This window comes from Pestalotiopsis fici (genome assembly GCF_000516985.1).
Source record: "Pestalotiopsis fici W106-1 unplaced genomic scaffold PFICI_Scf_2, whole genome shotgun sequence".
Classification (NCBI taxonomy): Eukaryota; Fungi; Ascomycota; class Sordariomycetes; order Amphisphaeriales; family Sporocadaceae; genus Pestalotiopsis; species Pestalotiopsis fici.
The window spans coordinates 551,623-569,147 of NW_006917092.1; the positions used below are offsets into that span (position 1 = coordinate 551,623).

At 51.3% G+C, this 17,525-nt stretch overlaps 7 protein-coding genes across 7 annotated transcripts; 4 read left to right on the top strand and 3 right to left on the bottom strand.

Moving 5' to 3' along the window:
- Positions 1–772: 772 nt before the first annotated feature.
- PFICI_02330 (uncharacterized protein) lies at positions 773–1,895 on the top strand (the record flags this gene model as incomplete). The annotated part of the gene is made up of 4 exons (XM_007830911.1): positions 773–1,073; positions 1,174–1,525; positions 1,592–1,632; positions 1,687–1,895. The coding sequence occupies 4 exons, from the start codon at positions 773–775 to the stop codon at positions 1,893–1,895; spliced, it is 903 nt and encodes a 300-aa protein (XP_007829102.1).
- Positions 1,896–2,230: 335 nt separating this feature from the next.
- PFICI_02331 (uncharacterized protein) lies at positions 2,231–4,008 on the top strand (the record flags this gene model as incomplete). Its single annotated transcript, XM_007830912.1, has 5 exons — positions 2,231–2,569; positions 2,625–3,511; positions 3,586–3,691; positions 3,752–3,823; positions 3,889–4,008. 5 exons carry the CDS (start codon positions 2,231–2,233, stop codon positions 4,006–4,008), a joined length of 1,524 nt encoding a protein of 507 aa, XP_007829103.1.
- A 1,652-nt stretch (positions 4,009–5,660) lies between these two features.
- On the top strand, positions 5,661–7,348 carry PFICI_02332 (uncharacterized protein; the record flags this gene model as incomplete). The annotated part of the gene is made up of 2 exons (XM_007830913.1): positions 5,661–6,330; positions 6,393–7,348. 2 exons carry the CDS (start codon positions 5,661–5,663, stop codon positions 7,346–7,348), a joined length of 1,626 nt encoding a protein of 541 aa, XP_007829104.1.
- A 134-nt stretch (positions 7,349–7,482) lies between these two features.
- On the bottom strand, positions 7,483–9,957 carry PFICI_02333 (uncharacterized protein; the record flags this gene model as incomplete). Its single annotated transcript, XM_007830914.1, has 3 exons — positions 7,483–8,652; positions 8,704–9,171; positions 9,232–9,957. The coding sequence occupies 3 exons, from the start codon at positions 9,955–9,957 to the stop codon at positions 7,483–7,485; spliced, it is 2,364 nt and encodes a 787-aa protein (XP_007829105.1).
- Positions 9,958–11,668: 1,711 nt separating this feature from the next.
- Positions 11,669–12,606, bottom strand: PFICI_02334 (Negative cofactor 2 complex subunit beta; the record flags this gene model as incomplete). Its single annotated transcript, XM_007830915.1, has 4 exons — positions 11,669–11,764; positions 11,820–12,094; positions 12,147–12,173; positions 12,585–12,606. 4 exons carry the CDS (start codon positions 12,604–12,606, stop codon positions 11,669–11,671), a joined length of 420 nt encoding a protein of 139 aa, XP_007829106.1.
- A 1,281-nt stretch (positions 12,607–13,887) lies between these two features.
- On the bottom strand, positions 13,888–14,809 carry PFICI_02335 (uncharacterized protein; the record flags this gene model as incomplete). The annotated part of the gene is made up of 4 exons (XM_007830916.1): positions 13,888–13,924; positions 13,974–14,344; positions 14,404–14,565; positions 14,624–14,809. 4 exons carry the CDS (start codon positions 14,807–14,809, stop codon positions 13,888–13,890), a joined length of 756 nt encoding a protein of 251 aa, XP_007829107.1.
- Positions 14,810–15,427: 618 nt separating this feature from the next.
- On the top strand, positions 15,428–16,922 carry PFICI_02336 (uncharacterized protein; the record flags this gene model as incomplete). Its single annotated transcript, XM_007830917.1, has 3 exons — positions 15,428–15,864; positions 16,009–16,697; positions 16,840–16,922. 3 exons carry the CDS (start codon positions 15,428–15,430, stop codon positions 16,920–16,922), a joined length of 1,209 nt encoding a protein of 402 aa, XP_007829108.1.
- Between the last annotated feature and the right edge of the window lie 603 nt (positions 16,923–17,525).

Below are 17,525 nucleotides of genomic sequence, written 5' to 3' on the forward strand. Positions count from 1 at the left end.
ATATTGCGAACTTTCTATATTTTTGATCAAGGCAGTGGGCATAGAGCTTCAATACAATATCGCACCGTTCAAAGACCAGCTGAAAACTATTATCACCAAATTTGTGACCACATTGAATCAGCTTTCCTCCAACATCTATTTCGTGTTACTATTACCGGCTAATGGAGAAAGGCAAGCACCGCTTCATACTCAGCAATAGGAAATCAGGCTATTTCACTTTCATACTGCTTATATAGCTTTGCGTTGGACCGAAGGCAAAGCAAGGTCGCACAAAGAGCGTGACCTGTTCTACCCAACTTCCTGTTTCAATCATTTATTTACTAAAGTGGAAAAATTATTAGAAGCACTAGAATCTTTTCCGTATTTAGCCGACAAGTCATACCTTGAGATAGATATTCCAAAGGCAACCCGGCCTCTTCCCCGCATTACTTTAATATCCGTAGGCCCTAGCTTGAAGGTGTTCTTTGTGTATGTACTTGAGCTTCAGGAAACAAACAACCATTCACTATCAGGCTGCTTTTCATCCACACCCACTCGTTTGATAAGCCATAACACACGTGTTTTAATTTGAAAAAACTGCCAGACTCGAAGCGGAGAGAGAGGTGGCCGGAGAAATGGCGTCTAGCTCAAACCACTTGCGGAATGCTAATTATAGATGGTTGATGATGAGTATAAAGACCCTCCATGGCTTGGCTCAAACCGATGCCAGGTTGTATAGCGACTCTTTTTCTCAAAAGCACTCCATTCCAAACTTGCTAGGGACAACATCAACATGTATTTCAGTACAAGAGTAGCGAGCCTCGTTGCTCTCTGCACTCTCGGCAGCTGTCAGTCCATCACCAAGGTCAATGACTTCAATGCGGGTCCTACAAAGCTGGGCATGTATGTCTACGTGCCCAAGGGTCTAACAACGCCCGCACCGATCGTGGTGGCTGTCCATCACTGCCAAGGTTCGGCTCAAGGATACTCTACCGAGTCTCACTACCTGCCACTGGCAGACTCGCACAAGTTTATCTTGATCTACCCCAACTCGAGATCCAGCGGAGGTTGCTTTGATGTTGCGTCAACAGCGAGTACGTTCTTGGTCTTTTCTGTGTCGACAACAATTGTATCGATACCAGTACAAGGCGAATTGCAAACTATGGAGACATCTTACTAACATGCTCACAACAGCTCTGACCCACAACGGTGGCGGCGACAGCCAGACCATCGTCAACATGGTCAAGTACGCAGCGACCAACTACGGCGGCGACCTGAACCGGACCTTTGTCACGGGGACCAGCTCGGGCGCCATGATGACCAACGTGCTCGTCGGGGCCTACCCAGACGTCTTCAAGGCGGGTTCGTCCTACTCGGGCGTGCCGGACGGCTGCTTCTACGTTTCCGGCTCGACGGCGACCCAGGACCCTCCAGGCTGGAGCAACTCGTGCGCCAACGGGCAGACTACCAAGACTGCTCAGCAATGGGGAGACTTGGTCCGTTCGTACTACCCCGGGTATACTGGCGCCAGGCCCAGAATGCAAATGTGAGAATTTCGCAGCCCTGTCCTATCTTGCAAATCAGAACCGTCATCTAATATTGAAACAAACAGTTGGCACGGAACAGCAGATACCACCCTCCGATATCCCAACTGTAAGTCCATACTCGTCATGTAAGTCAATGATAGATGGCTAATTCCTATGAAAGACCAGGAAGCCTTGAAGGAGTGGTCCAATGTCTTGAATCTCACCACGTCAAAGGACACGGCCAACAGCCCACAAAGCGGCTACACCATGACCATTTACGGAGAGGGCACGGCAACGACAGCACAACTGGTGGGATACAGCGCTCAGGGAGTCGGCCACACGGTGCCTGTACATGAGACGATGGATCTTGCATTCTTCGGAATAGCATAAATCATGACCGTACTAGTCGCAATGTGACGTTATGGGTATTTCCTGGCTACGTAAAAACATGGCGGATGTGAACGGTGAATGAAGATTTCGGGGCAAGAGGCGAAACGGGACATGCTCTCCATATGTACTCCATTGTATCCACCTAGAGCCCCCTGCTCATGCTGCATGTTGAACAATCAAGATGATATGATTTGGTCAACAACAACGGGGCGGCCAGACAAAAATCCAGTCTCGTATCTTGACCAGGGTGTTTGAATTTTGAATCTTGCCATGGGCAGACATAACGTCCTGTGAAGAAAGCAATCCAGCTCTCGTCAGCCTATCTGAATGCGATCATGTCTTGGACCAATTTCATGTATACAACGACGGAGAAGCTCCGCACTCCTGATGATAGCAAGTCCTATGTGCTTGCTGTAATTACAGTGTTCCTACTGCTGGTCATCACAGTTGCAACATGGCGCCGGTACTTTTCGCCCCTCAGTGACCTGCCAGGACCATTTTGGGCCTCCATCACGCGGCTATGGCACGTCAAGATTATCATTGCCGGAGACCAAAATGTACAATTGAGCCGGCTGCACGAAAAGCATGGCAACTTTATCCGCATGGCGCCGAACGAGGTCAGCGTCACGCACCCCGACGCCGTGCGGAAGATTCTCCTCAATCCATTGAGAAAGGTGCGCCTCTCCCAGAACACTCGAGCGCTTTCTCATGTGCTGCTAACACACCTAGGGAGTGTTTTACAACATCTCTGCTATCCCGGACTGGCGATACCAGACGCCCATGTCGACATTGGACCCCAAGGAAAAAATCGAGAGGTCCAAAGCTTTCTCGTCGGGCTATGCGCAATCCAACGTGATCAAGTACGAGGAGGATATCAACCCGCTCATCACGCAACTGTGCGGCTGGTTGGATCGATACGCCGAATCAGGCGACCGCATGAATCTTGACAAGTTTCTCCTCTACACCGCCTTTGACGTGGTCGGCGAGGTCTTGTTTTCCAAGCCCTTTGGTTTCATTGAGAAGGGAGAGGACCTGGGTAACAGCATCGCCAAGAATCTGGCACAGGAATCCATCGGAACCCCTGTGGCTCAGTTTCGTTGGGCCCAGCTGCTGCTGGGGAATCCAGTGGTGACTACTCTCGGCCTGAACCCGGGATCCATGCTCATGGACACGGCCATGACGGCTTTCAAGGAGCGCCAGAAGAACCCCGATGCTCGCTTTGATATCATCGCACACTGGTTCCGCTACCTAAAAGACCACCCGGACCGGACCAACCTGCGGAATATTGAGGCGCAGACGACGACGAATGTGGCAGCGGGATCCGACACCGTGACTTGCGCTCTCCAGAGCATTCTCTACCACCTGATCCTTCACCCGTCCACGTACGATCAAGCCCGCGCCGAGATTGACGCGGCCCGGAAACAAGGACGCTGCGGCGACAAGGTCATCTCCTTTGCCGATACGCAGAAACTACCGTACCTCCAAGCCTGTATCAAGGAGGGCCTACGCATCCACGCCCCTGTGCCAATGGGCCTGCAACGAGTGGCGCCTAAAGGTGGCCTCACGATTGGCGAGCGGACTTTTCCCGAGGGCACCACGTTGTCCATCAACCCCTGGTAAGACATTGAGCCTGTCAAGTCCGGATGATGAGTGTTGTGCAGAAAAGAATTGCTGACAGTGATCTCTGTAGGGTATTACACCACTCCAAAGAGCTCTGGGGCGACAATGCAGACGACTGGAGCCCAGAACGTTGGCTAGTCAATGACACCTCCGTGCTCGACAAGCATTGGATACCTGTAAGTCATGGACCGACGGAATGGAGATTTTGCGTTTCCAAATTGACAGATATCCTACAGTTTGGAGCTGGATTCAATGCATGCCCTGGCCAGCACGTTGCCCGGATGCAACTTTCAAAGATTTGCGCGACCGTAAGTTCTTTTTTGGGGGGACCAAGTCCGGACGTGGTTTCGACTCTAGACTGACAACTCAACAGATTATCCGTGACTACGACCTCAAGCTCGTGGACCCATCGAAACCATGGAAGTGGATGGCCTACTTCACCATGGTGCCTAATTCGTGGCCCGTGTATGTAGCGAAAAGGGCAGACGCATAGAGATACACTTTGCACATATACTCGTGGTCATTTTTGTTCTTGTGGGTATGAACCGCAATGCCTCCTACGCCTAGGACTCATTCTGCAATGAGAAAGACCCAAAGGAAACCAGATGAAATGCTGGACCTTTGGTGGCCAAAGCTCCGGCTAACCAGGGCACGATCCGTTGCAGAAGTCGGCAATCTGACTGTGCCGTTCTGATGCGTCGAAGCAGGCCCCGGTCGTTTTTTAAGGATGGATTTGTGACGTGAAGATATGAAAAGAACCAAAAATGATGTCGGGATGATATACGTATATGAAAGAGCTTCGCACAAAATCGCGACATTGTTCGCTAGAGTCTGTGCTCAGTGTCCAGTGCCACAAAGGTGTACATACCTATTCCCTTGGTGTTAAAATGAGCCATGTTTTGATGGATGACGTGGGCCTAAATCATTGTCGGATACTGCTAAAGAGACATAATATTTGCGCCTAGCACGCGCGTGTGTGTCATGATTGATTTGATTAGATAGTTACTACAAGAGCAATCATTTGTAATCTTCAGCAGCAGTTGACGATCAAGGAGGCAGCAATGATGAGAGATCAGCGTGTTGAATCAGCACTAATGTAGGCAACCAGTGGATGGTATAGGACGCTAAAGGCCTACTACATACGATGATTCGAATGCCGATCAAGGCGGTAGATGAATTAGTACTCTGTTTTTTTTTTCAACATTTTCACCGCCAGGTTTGGAAAGTCTTGGTAAATAAGTTTAAAAACAAGTCAAAAAAATCCCCACAGTCCCGAGGGGAGAAAGGAAAAAATGGCAGCCTGTCAACCTGTACATTCAGGCTTACTGGGGCTTCCTAGCGATGATAGGCAGAGTAGGTCAAAAATAGCTACACTGGAGTCGGTGCTAAGCCAATTGCCGCAGAGGGTCCCGTCCCTTACCTCTTGGCATGTTCAGCCGTAATATCAAATATCCTTGCTCAGGGACCACGGATTGCATTTGGAGAAAGCAAGACAAGCCGCAGTCCAACCGAAGAAAGGCGAGTTGACAATATGCACAGTAGGTTGATGCTGAATCCTTTTTTTCATGCTCGGGGTCGTCTTATTGGAAGATAGGAATGGTAAGGGGATAGCATCAGCCAAAGATCATTGTGCGTGCGTGCGGATCAGCGCTCCCTCTCCCGTGTCCCCGGTTCTCGAACGTAGGATTCGGAACCCTGTATAAGCGTGCCGTGGTGCATGGGTCCTTTTGGACGGAAGAAAGCCAGCAAAGGCCCAATTGAAACGGAATATCTGCAGGCTTCGCAAGGACCTGAAGATCCAAGAGATCACTCGAAATAGTCTGCACTCATTCGGGACCGTGGGTCAAATCCTTTGACGTACCATTGCTCTCAAAACCTTGTGCGACTTTGGCCCCCATCCTTTTTGCCTCTGATATCATTAATCAATCATTTATATGGTCGTCTTACGACTATCTGTCGCCGCTACCATTTTTCTCTGGACTTGCCTTTCGTGGTAGCATTTGAAAATTGGTTTCTTCAATTATCGTGACTCTTACCTTGATATCTTCTTCCATGGTTGAACTATCATCCGTCTCTAGTTGAGCTTGGCATGAGAACACTGTGCGATTGAACTTCAACCTAAGTGGACAGGGGAGTAGGATCACCATGGTATTCGCACCGAGGAGGAGGGTCTTGGCAGCAGTCTGTCTGTTCGCAACTCGGGCTGCAGCTGGCTCGCTGGCGGCTTGGTACACGGATCTGGGACCTAGTTTGCTGCTCCAAGATGACGAGACGAGCCACGTCCGATACAGCCTGTGCACAAGCGAGAACACGCCCATCTTGCCCGAGGACAAGACCATCATTGCGCCTCTGTACAAGTATCAACCCAGGAACGGGACCGCGCTGGCGGGCACCGGTTGGTACGATTCCAAGATCACCTGGGCATCCATCTTTTACCAAGACACCAACGACAATATCGTCAACTCGTATCTGAAATGCGATCCCAATACGGGGTACTGGCTGAGCCAGGGAGACTACATCATTTCGGGCAACGCGCCGTCGGTGGCGACTGGCACCGGGCTGGCGGCGGTTCTGCTCGGGTCGACGGGCGGGTACCGCGTCTTTTACCACGACACCGACATGACGATTCGGCAGATTGGGTACACTACCGATTCCGGTTGGAACGATATTGGCGCTGTGACCCAGGACGGCAGCCTGGGCAATGCCATTGGTGCCGTCTACAGCGGCAAGAAGAGCAACATCACCGTGGCGGCGGCCACGGGCAGCCAAGACATCGAGATCAGCCAATGGTTCGACGACGACTCGTGGCATATCTGTAGGTCCTCCTATTCTGCATCCTGGACAAGGAATATATGACGTGTTAACACAGCTCTGAAGCCGCATTCCCACAACCGCTGTCCGGTGACCTGGTCACCAACGCCACCAACGCAACCTCAATCGCACTCAACACGACCAGCGCCGCCAACTTTACGCTGCCCGCCTGGGACGGCACGGCGTCGTCCCTGGGCGTGTCCACGCACCACTCCGGTACGCGCTCCATCTTCTACATAGGGACGGACTCGGCGCTGCACCAAGCCAGCCAATCCGGCAATGATGCGTGGCACATCGAAGCGTCCCCCAACGCCACCTTTTGGCCCAGCCCCGACGCCGCCGCACGCGGTCAACTGGCCGTGGCTTCGGACGGGCAAAATGGCCAGCTGCGCGTGTACTACCAGAGCGGGGGACAGATTGTCGAGCTCAACGGCGACGGCCTCGACTGGACCATTGCGGCTGCCGCCCTGCCCAACGCCAACTCGACCGCCAGCTCGGGGGGTACTAGCAATGGTGGCAGCGACTCGTCGGGGTCGACTGACGACAGCAACGGCGATGGCAGTAGCTCGAGCAGTAGCAGCAACAATAGCAGTGGTGGCTTGTCCACGGGCGCCAAGGTCGGCGTCGGTGTTGGAGTGAGCATGAGCGCTGTTGCGGTTGTAGGAATCCTTGGTGGCCTCTTCTTCCTCCGCAAGAGGCAGCAGCGTCGAAATAAAGAATCAACATTTGGAGGAAGTACACTTGCAGGAGGGTCCAGCATGGCTCCGACACCGAACATGGGCTACTCAACAGCGGCATATCCAAACCATGTATCTCCGCAAACAGCGTACCCACCATATGGCGTATTGGACCAAACTGCATATCATCAGTCAAACGGCTGGGAAACATACTATAGTCAACCACATGTGACACCGAAACAGCCAGGCGAGCTTGAAACAGGGGCCCCAGCAGCACAGGAAATGCCACAAAACTTTAGATATCATGAAATGGTTGGCGAAGGTCACTACAGGGAGGCGCCATAAGCCAGTCCTATTCAATAATGATGAGATGAACATGTCTTCATTTACCTGATTATTCGCTAAAACCCATTTTTATACCTCTAACCCATAAGGCCCATGCGCCGTGATCCCGGGAAATTTGAGAAGTGTGTATGTAATCATATAAGCCCGCGCTTGGCGTCCTTGGCCACAGAGCCTCGGAGGGCCTCGTGCGGCTTCTCGTACGGAGGTCGTCCACCGAGAATATCGGCAGTGTCCTTCATGTCGCGCCAGTGAGCTGCAAGAGGGCGACGGTTCTTCCAGTCAGTGTCCTTCTCTTCCAAAGTCTCCATGGGCGAGAAGACGACGGCAGCACCCATGATACCAATGACGGATGCGCTCAGTGGGCTGTCGCTAGCAGAAGCCTCCGAGAAGGGGCCAAACTGCTCAAGGTGTTGAATGCATCGGATTGCGAGTCTGACAGCTCGGTGTCTATCCAGAGGGGATGGGACACCACCCTGCTGCACGTGGCCGGGAATACTGTCACGGGCTTCAAATCGCTCCTCCGCCTCGTGGCGAATCAGATCTGCGATGAGCTTGGCCGTGAGGAGCTTGTCAGCCTTTTCATTGACCAGGATCAGACGTCCGGCGCGAGACTGTCCATTGTCATTTCTGAAGACCTCCTTTAGATGCTCGATATCTGAAGTAATCATGCCTAGGCTGATACCCTCTTCGGGAATGTACACGGCACTTGCTCCTACACCCAAACTGGCCAGGGTAGCAATGTATCCGGAGCGGCCACCCTGGGTCTCAATGACGAAAACTCGTCTACGGGTAGCTGAGGCAGACTGCTTGATCTTGTCGCAGAATTCGACAAGCTCGTTGAGGCAAGTATCCGAACCAAGCGAGTACTCGGAACCCGGAACATTGTTCGAAATGGTGGCTGGCAGCAGCGTGAAGGGGATGCGAAGCTCAGGGTACTTGGCCCGGGCCTTTCGCAGCTGTGAAATTGCGTGGAATGCCTCGAAACCTCCAACCAGGAAAAGCGCATCAAACTTGTCCTTCTTGATGCAGGCAGCAATCAGGTCCATGCCAGTCTCCTCGGGGAGTTCACGGTTGGTACCGATTTCCGAGCCTCCCTTTCTGCCCCAGTCATCCACATCGACCCAGTTGAATGGTCGCACGGACTTGTATGGCGAATCATCGTGATGACGCACATAGCCGGCAAAACCGTTGTAGATAGCGAGGGGCTCATGGCCACGGTTCAAGCAATAAGCAACACCGGCTCGGATCGCGGCGTTCATACCACCAGCGGGAGCACCAACGTTGATGAAACCAATGCGCATGCGCTGTGATGTGTTAGTGCATGAAGTCGATGGAAGGGATGTAGATGAACTTACCTTGTTGGCGGGAAGTTTGGTGTTCTCGTCCTGCCCAACAGTAGTTGTGAGGCTATAGCAGTTGTACATTTCAGCAAACTCCGTGTCTCGTAGAGCCATGGCCCTGCTAAAGTCTTGAGCTTCGATTGCCTTGGCAACTTCTTGTGTTGCCTTGACCGCTGCCATCAAAGGCTTGCGGACAATCTTGTTCTCGGTGATGGCAATAAAGCAGGTCTCGGACTCGGGCGTCGCTTCGAGCAGGGTCTTGACAGCCTCAACACCTTGCAGTGTTGCCAGGATTCTGTCTTGAGCGACGGCTGGACCACCACGCTGAACGTGACCGAGGATTGTGGCACGGGTGTCGAGCTTGAGGCCCTTGGGGTCCTTGAGCAGGTCGACAACCATCGAAGAAGTGATCTTCTCACCGTGTCTGTCCTTGGCTCCTTCGGCAATGATGACAATGGTCTTTCGCTTTCCTAGTTCTCGGTGCTGCGTACGGTCAGCTCAATGCATTTGGACAATCATTTCCATGGACACCGTAGGACATACCTTCTTCACAATCTTGACCATATCCTCGCGCCAGTTGTCGTCTCTGGGCTTCTCAGGAATAAAGATAAAATCGGAACCGGTTGCAACACCGGCCATCAGGGCGAGGTAACCGCAGTGTCGGCCCATGACTTCAATGACGAAGGCACGTTGGTGGGAGCTTGCAGTGGCCTCGATGTAGTCGACCATCTCGCAAATTCGGGAAAGGGCTGAAGCAGCGCCAATGGTGTTATCAGTTCCGGACAGATCGTTGTCAATGGATCCTACCAGGCCGACAATGTTCAGGTGCCTGTATGGGGCGACCTGCTGTTCAGTGAGCTCGCCGCCGGACACGAGTTCGTCGACCAGCGACGGCCACTCGGCTCTGAATTTGTCTGCACCGGTAAGAGATCCATCACCACCGCAAATGGCAAGAGCATCGATTCCCTTCAATATCATGTTCTTGGCGGCAAGTCGTCGACCGGGTCGCTCGTAAAACTCCATGCACCGGGCGGTTCCGATGAGGGTACCGCCCTCGGACAGGTAACCTCGCACGTCGTTCCAATCGGTCTTGCGGATGTCGCCGGTAACGAGTCCCTGGTAACCCTCGTAGACGCAAAAGGCATCACAGCCCATGTGAATGGCCGTGCGGACGACAGCGCGGACAACGGCGTTCATGCCTGGAGAGTCACCTCCAGAGGTCATGACGGCAATCTTCTTCTTAGGCGCCATGGTGGTAAGCGGCGCCATGGTGAGCTTTCGTTCTATGGGAAAGGTAGGAAGTCAAGTAGGTTTTGGGATATCATAAAAAGATGTCCAAAGACGAAAGGAGGGTGGCAGCTTTAAGTCTCAGCAAGGACCGGGAGCGCCAACTCGCCAAGCTGGAGGGGTGGTGAACAAGCGAAGCTTATGGGGTGATGTGGAAATATCAACACCCTTGTAAATGGAAGACGATGGTTCGAGAGCGCCACGGTCAGGAGATGATGAGAGGCTTGTATGAGCAAGAATGGTTTCAATAGGAAGAGAGGGAAAGAAGCCGGATGACAGGAATAATATGAGATGTTTAGATGGTGCTACTACTTCATTGTTGTTACACTATTGCTGCTTTTCCACCTTTGGAAGCCCGAGAAGACCAAGACAAACATGCCCAGATGAGACACACTGTCTCACCTGGCTCTACCTAAGCTGACGGACCGTTGCTTGCCAAAGGTCCGATTGGAGTTGAGTTTGGCGGGCAGGTGTGACGCAGTTGCACCACTTTTTTGTGGCTTTTGCTGCACTGATGCTCCTTATCGCTATCAATAGCGGGGAGCTCGCCCAAAACTTTGCAGCAGAAGCAGCAGCTCAGGCGTCTTGGATGCCCCTCACTAAAATAGAGACCCAGGTTGCTCGACTCGTGAAAATACATCATCATGCGGCGGGGTTGCAGCTGTTGAGTTCGACCTCAGAGATCTCCTGGCATTGGCCATGGGTCGTCATTCTGATGGATATGAAGTCCCATCCCTCGATAATTATATCGCAACCCACGATATTACTTCATTTTGCTATTCTCAACCAAAGAAACAATCACACATCCTCCCACATGAACTCCGCCTTAGGAGAGCGCGCAAAATCAACAAACCAAATGAAACTGGCTAACCTCTGAATGCAGCGATCTAGTTCTGCTCCCCCCCTACCGACAAAAAAATCCGACCGAATACTATATCATATCCCCACATGGCATCCGCAATCTCCATGTCCCTGAAGCCCTAACTGAGGCTGTCAACCAATGACGAAATCAGAATTATGACGGAAATTCGCGCAGGGTTCAGGTCCAGAGAATTTCGGTCAGCCAAGTGACTCGTGAAAAGCATCATTGCATAACTTGGGTTAGCTTTATGCCCATCCTGAACAGACTCTGGTCAAGGGACTCGGCACTCGGTGGAGATGGGGAGGCTATCGCGCCTGGCTCTTTATATTCCGCCCACTATAACATGACAGATTCACCAGGTGATAAGTGTGGCTAGTAACGGACAGAGTTGTGGCTTTTAACTGCGGCGAACTTCTCTACCCCTTCATCATTCTTGCTGACCTCTTGAGAAGTGCCTTCTTGCCAGTTAGCCGTCGAAATATTTACACATGTTTCTTGCTCTAATCCCAGATGATCCAACTAGCTTATACGAGCCATTGCACAACAGAAAGTCGAGATGAAACCCCAAAAGAAGTCACACGAAAAGACAATGATTAAGGGGGCCTCGATAGCCGAGGGTAATCATTCATTTGCTCGCGTTTCAACAGCAAGCCTCTAAACGCCAATGCTACAAACTCCATGCCTTCACGTGAAAATAAAACGCCTTTGCCATGCCTTGCCGTCGAAATGAATACGAATGGTATCGCTGGAGCGCATACTCGCCTGCCTTGGCGCCGTTTTCTTATTTTCTTTCGTTCTTTCTTCTTCCTCTTTCATGGTGAGCAACCACCACTAGTTGTGTCTTGCTGCAGCTTGAGCAAACTGCTCCGCTTGCAGTCTTTCCAACTCCTCGAGCGACATGCCGCTGTCTTCGAACTTATTTGTTCGCTGTGAGTAGAATATTAGCATTTGTGTAGCACTTCAGGACTCTAGGGACACTCACAATGTTCTTGATGACCTTTTGCGTCTCCTTGTGCTGGGCTGCAGCCTCTAGGACTGCCGGGACGTATTCCTCAAAGCCCAGTGTTTCTAGAGCCTTGGTGATGTGGTCACATGCAATAGTCTTCTTGGCTTCCTTCTCAGAAATCTCGTTGGCTTCTGAAGAGACCAGTGTAATGAATTCCACGCAACATTCTATGAGCAGGTCCCTGGCCTCTTTAGAAAAGCTCAAGCCGGTTGAAGATGGCAAGATCTCTGTCACGATCTTTTGGACCGTAGCTAGAAACGGTCAGCTGGATAGACGATAGCTGAACCAAAGTACATGAAATACCTTTGGGGAGAGACAAGTCATCATTGCCTACAGTCAAGATTAGAATTTACAATACAGAGAGAGGTGAAAGTATGTCATCCGTGCTTGGGGTCGGGTCAATGTCTTGATGGGAGTCGTTCGTATGCCTGTTGATCTGCTGTCGCCTTTTCAAGGAGCCACTCAAGAAGGTGACAAAGGACCACGTGGTATTGAGGGATATGACAAGAAACAAAGGGACCAAGTGTGAATATGGAACGTCGAGAGGATGGATATGTACTGGCATCGGCGCATGTCGTAATAGCAGCAGCAGCTTTATATGTGAGAGCAAGAGAGATGATTTTCGTGGATAATTTGGATTGACCAAGTCATGGAAGGCGAGTCGGTGCAACCGCAGTGCACATGGTATAAAAGCTCCCGATGGGCTGGGTCTGGATGAGATGCACTGAGCAAAAGACTTACCTCCATATTCGTGGTCGGACATGTTTGGCGCAGAGACGCGTATCTAGCAGAGTGCGAACTGCAGGTGGTATAGGAATAAACTCGGCTGAATTTATGACCTTAAATCTTGATGCACCTCTTTTTGTTGAAAACGCAGAGTAGGTTTGGTGTTCAGACAGTAAAATGCCGGGTTGTGATGCAGTCGTGTGAAGTCAATATCAGAAACGGGGTCTATTTCCAGGAGCGCAGAGGCGCGCAGATGCCAGTGGATCAGCCGCCATTTATGTACCTGAAGGCTGGCAGGTGGGGAGGGATCCGGCGGCAGCGAGCCAGATTGCGGCCTGGCTGTGGCTGACACTAGGTTGGCGCCCCCCGAAGTATCAGATGTGGCGCAGCTTCCTGGCCGAGCTTCAAAACATTCAATTCCACTGAAAATTCCAAAGCACAAAATTTCTGCTCTTTCTCCCAACACAAAAACTTTTTTTTGGGATCGTGAACAGCAATCCTCGATCGCCAACACCACCCTCGATCGTGTCGCCATGGACTAAACTCTTGCTACCTGATGCCTCATCGGCATCTTGTTCACCATATCACGCAACAACGATTCAGAACAAAAAAGCTGAGATACCTGCTTCCATCGGTAAGTCACTTATGCACCTTTGCACTTTCTTTGCATGATGAACAAGTTGTCGCCCCAGTCTTACCTGCCTCCGACAAGGGCAGGAATGCTGATTGACACGTCTTAGCCAATAGACATGAACTGATACAGCACCAAAACACCACGCGTTGTTGCTATTCCTGCCATTTGACAGTCCTGGCTAACGAGGCATTCTAGCTAGGTATCTCTCGATTCAGGGTCTCTGCATGCCACCCTCGCGCTAAATTGCCCACCTCTCAATCAACGTCTGATGTGATGCCTTTTGCTTGAAGTACTATCGAATACCGACATTCGTGCGAAGAGGAAACAATCTCGAAGCCTGATCGCGACGTTCATTAAGTGCCTTTGGCGCTTGGAAGATGGACATCGACATCGGTGCTGACAGACGCAATTAGGCTTGTGGCAGGTCAAATGGTCGCATAGATCACCGGCAACGACTCATTCCGAAAGGTAGGCCTAAATTTTTCTTCTCTTTTAATATTATGCACCGCTTGTGATGACGAACCTATATTCCATGCTAAAGCCGAATCTACATGTGGATATACTATAGAGCCTTTTCATCTTTCGACTGAAGCTTTTTATCACTTTTCATTTCTAGTTGATGCTTTTCTAATCGCATATGCTAATTAATGACAACAGGTATTCGTTATGCTCTACTTTTACGCTCTATGCTTGGAAGCTCTTCAGCTGGTCGTCATTCCATCTGCGCTTCGGTTAGTATTTGTAAATCTTGCTGGGTGAATGTGACAAACCTCAGGTGCTTGCCGTTCACTTCCTTAGGGGGGCCAGCCACCAGGTTTGCGATTACTGTTCCGGGCTGTTCCGGCTTGAGTAGTTTTCCACTCGCATGTTCCTCGATGAAGCTGGCATGGTCCTTGTCTGTCATATGGCCACCGCCAAGCTCTCTGATCTGCTGCTGCATGTCGGTATCAACCTTGCCTGGTGAAATGGCCACACTCGTGATGGCCGGCTCCTCGACTGCAAGATGGGCGCAGAGGTGGTTGATAGCTGCCTTGGCAGTGCCGTATGCGCCCCAAGCTGTGTAGGCACCCACTGACGCGCCCGATGAGACGAATACAATGCAGCCTTTAGTCTTTCTCAATTCGGGAAGCGCTGCCTTGACCTGTAAAAGACGGTAAATGAGTACACCATGGTCATGCAATGTCAGCTAGCTCAACGTACCAAGGCAAGTGGACTCGCAACATTGATGTCGTAGGAGCGTCTCCATTCCTCGATATCGACATCGGCAATCTTAGATAGTGGTGTCAAGACAGCGTGGTTAATAACAATACCATCAACCTTGCCGAATGCCTTTACAGCTGCTTCAATAACCTTGGGTGATGTCTGCAAGTCCAATGAGTGAGCGATCAGATCCGTGGAAAGTGTCTCATGAATAGCTCACGCTGAAGTCGGCCAGGTCAGCTGCCAGATACTCGACATTTGACGGATTCTCGCTCTTGATCTTCTGCAGACCCGACTCTGATCTGGCCACAAGAAAGACCTTGTGAGAAGCACGAATTAGAATCTGGGCAATGGCGAGACCCAGACCTCGGCTCGCGCCGGTGACGATGAAGGCCTTGGATGACATTTTGCTCTTTTTGGATTGTTTGGAATTGGTGAGTAGGTAGTCTCTGTTTGTTGTTATGCTACAGACGGTAGAAGAAGGACGAGTGAAATAGAAAAGCAGAACCGTCAAGAATTAACAGGAAGATGCTTAACCCGACGAGAGCCACCTTTGAGCGCAACAAGCAAAGGGAAGGGATCCATCCAGTCGCCGTTGGGTCCCGCCGATCGCGGGGCTAGGAGGGGCAACCAACCGCCGGCCTTGTATTATCTGTGTATGGCGTAATAACGGGAAGTTTATAGGCAAAGTGTAGGTGGCCCTTCAAACATCAAAAAATTCAATACAACAAATCTTTTAACTTGCTATCATATTGGAAAAATCACTACTTCATACTATATCCCATCATTCACATTCATTTAAATATACTCGATAGTTGCAATAATAGTCCACCAGGAGATTCCTGGTTCAGGGATGCCCTCACTCGCCGAGACTCGGCTTCTTGTGTGATAATCCTGACGCAGGCTGACAATTTTACCTGAGGTAATTACTTTTCTCATCGGGGCCTTAATCCCCATAAGTGTGACCCATATCCGAGGAATCCGGCCGACACCAAACATCAAACTGCGAGGTCGAAGCCAAGTCATGACCTCCTCGACTGTAGTGTTGGGCGCCGGCATCATTGGTGCGTCCACGGCGTATTATCTGGGCCAGCATCAGACTCCATCTTCAATCCACATCGTGGACCCTTCGCCGGAGCTCTTTGAGTCGGCGTCGGGGTATGCAGGCGGGTTTCTCGCCCGAGACTGGTTCTCATCCCAGACCTCGGGACTCGGTGCTCTCAGCTTTGATGAACACCGGAAGCTCGCCGAGGCCGAGGACGGAGGGCAGAAATGGGGGTATATGCGTAGCACGCCCATCAGCTTCAGTCCTGGAACAATGAAAGGCCAGACGGTTGTTGCTGCAGGCAGGGCCGAAGCTGCCAGCAGGACTGGGGGCAATGGCGTTGCACCACCTTGGTTATACCAAGGCGACGGCGGGAGAGCTGAGGCTATTGGTGAAGAGGGGACTGTTGCACAAGTGTAAGTCGCAGATCAAGTGTTGCAATGAAGTATTTGTGGTCAAACCTTTCACTTGTGCTTCTCCACCGATACGGGCTTCTGCCCCGTGCCGATGATATACATAAGCGTTTCTCGGGGCTCGCGGCTGAAACAATCATTGACCAGAGACCCTTTACAACTGTCCCGATTTCTTCTTCAAAAGTGCCTCGAATCTGGTGTAAAATTACACCACCCGGCCAAGGCCACTTCAGTCATGACGGATACGCGCAATGAGATATCGAGCGTGCGCATCATGGACACCAGATCGGGCACGGAATCCGATATCCCATGCACGAACATAGTTATTACGGCCGGAGCATGGTCACCTCAGGTCTTTGCGGCTCTATTTCCTCGGTCACAGCTCAAGCTTCCTATATCGAGCCTCGCCGGTCACTCGCTCGTCATACAGTCTCCGCGTTGGACGGCCGGGTACGAAGCACAAGCTGGATGCCACGCTGTTTTTGTGTCGGGTGGCTCTGGTTACTCACCTGAGATATTTTCCCGCGCCGGCGGCCACATTTACATTGCAGGCCTAAACTCGGCAACAGAACCTCTACCACTTCTGGCGACAGATTCAAGGTCCGGTATCTCCAAGTCCGCGATTGCGCAACTTAGAGCAACGGCGTGTGAGATATTGGGACGCGGACAAATAGAGATCGTCAGAGAAGGGCTTTGTTTTCGCCCGACGACAAGTAGCGGATCGCCCATTATAGGCAGGATTCCGGACACGCGTCTAGGTGAGGGCGTCACTACACGGCCAGGCGCAGACGGCGGTGTCTATCTTGCTGCAGGCCATGGACCTTGGGGAATTAGCCGTAAGTGTATCTCTGCAGTCCACTCCATTTGAAGTTGTCTTTATGGTTTCCACTGCCATCTATGATTGTTGGAAATGTCTCTGTGAGATATGCCTTGATGGAAAAGGATTTCAAGAGTCAATACTGATGACAATGCTCACAGTGAGTCTTGGCACTGGGAGAGTGTTGGCAGAGATGATTCAGGGGCGGAAGTTGAGCGCCGATATCTCGATGCTGGGACTATAATCGCTCCCTCGAGCCGAATGGATATAACGGCTTCATGAAGTCATCCAAGGCCCCTTTGTAACGGGATCGAGATTTCTGATAACGCGAGAGGCACCCAGATGCTCTCAAGTCTGTCTTAAGTCTATTCCATCGTTTCATATTCTCCGAAAATGGCAACCGCATGGCTTACGACGGGCTTGCGAATGTCGCCAATAAGGGCGGTTAGTGCTGATCCGTCAAACGGGTAGACTCTGGAGTAGTCAACAATGTTCCCCTTTTCCGGACATAATTGAGAGCGGAATGATTTTCCTGGGCAGTTTACTGATTCGTGTCAACGGCCTTCGCCTACTGCCCGGGAGGCGTCATGACCATCACCATGATCTACCGCAATGTAGTAAGGCTGAGTAAAAAAAACCGATAGACCGGATAGCCCTCTAGCGGCAGCAGCAGAGGGGGCTCGATCGCAGCAATCATGCCATCTCTCGGCAGGCCCAGGAACGATCACAAACAAGATAGACTCGGAGGGCCCCACCGCAGCTCGCAGCACGCAACAGAACAGACAATCACATAGCACGATATTTACCCCGCGAGCTTCTATAGTCGGTCTAGGCAAAGTCGTTGGAG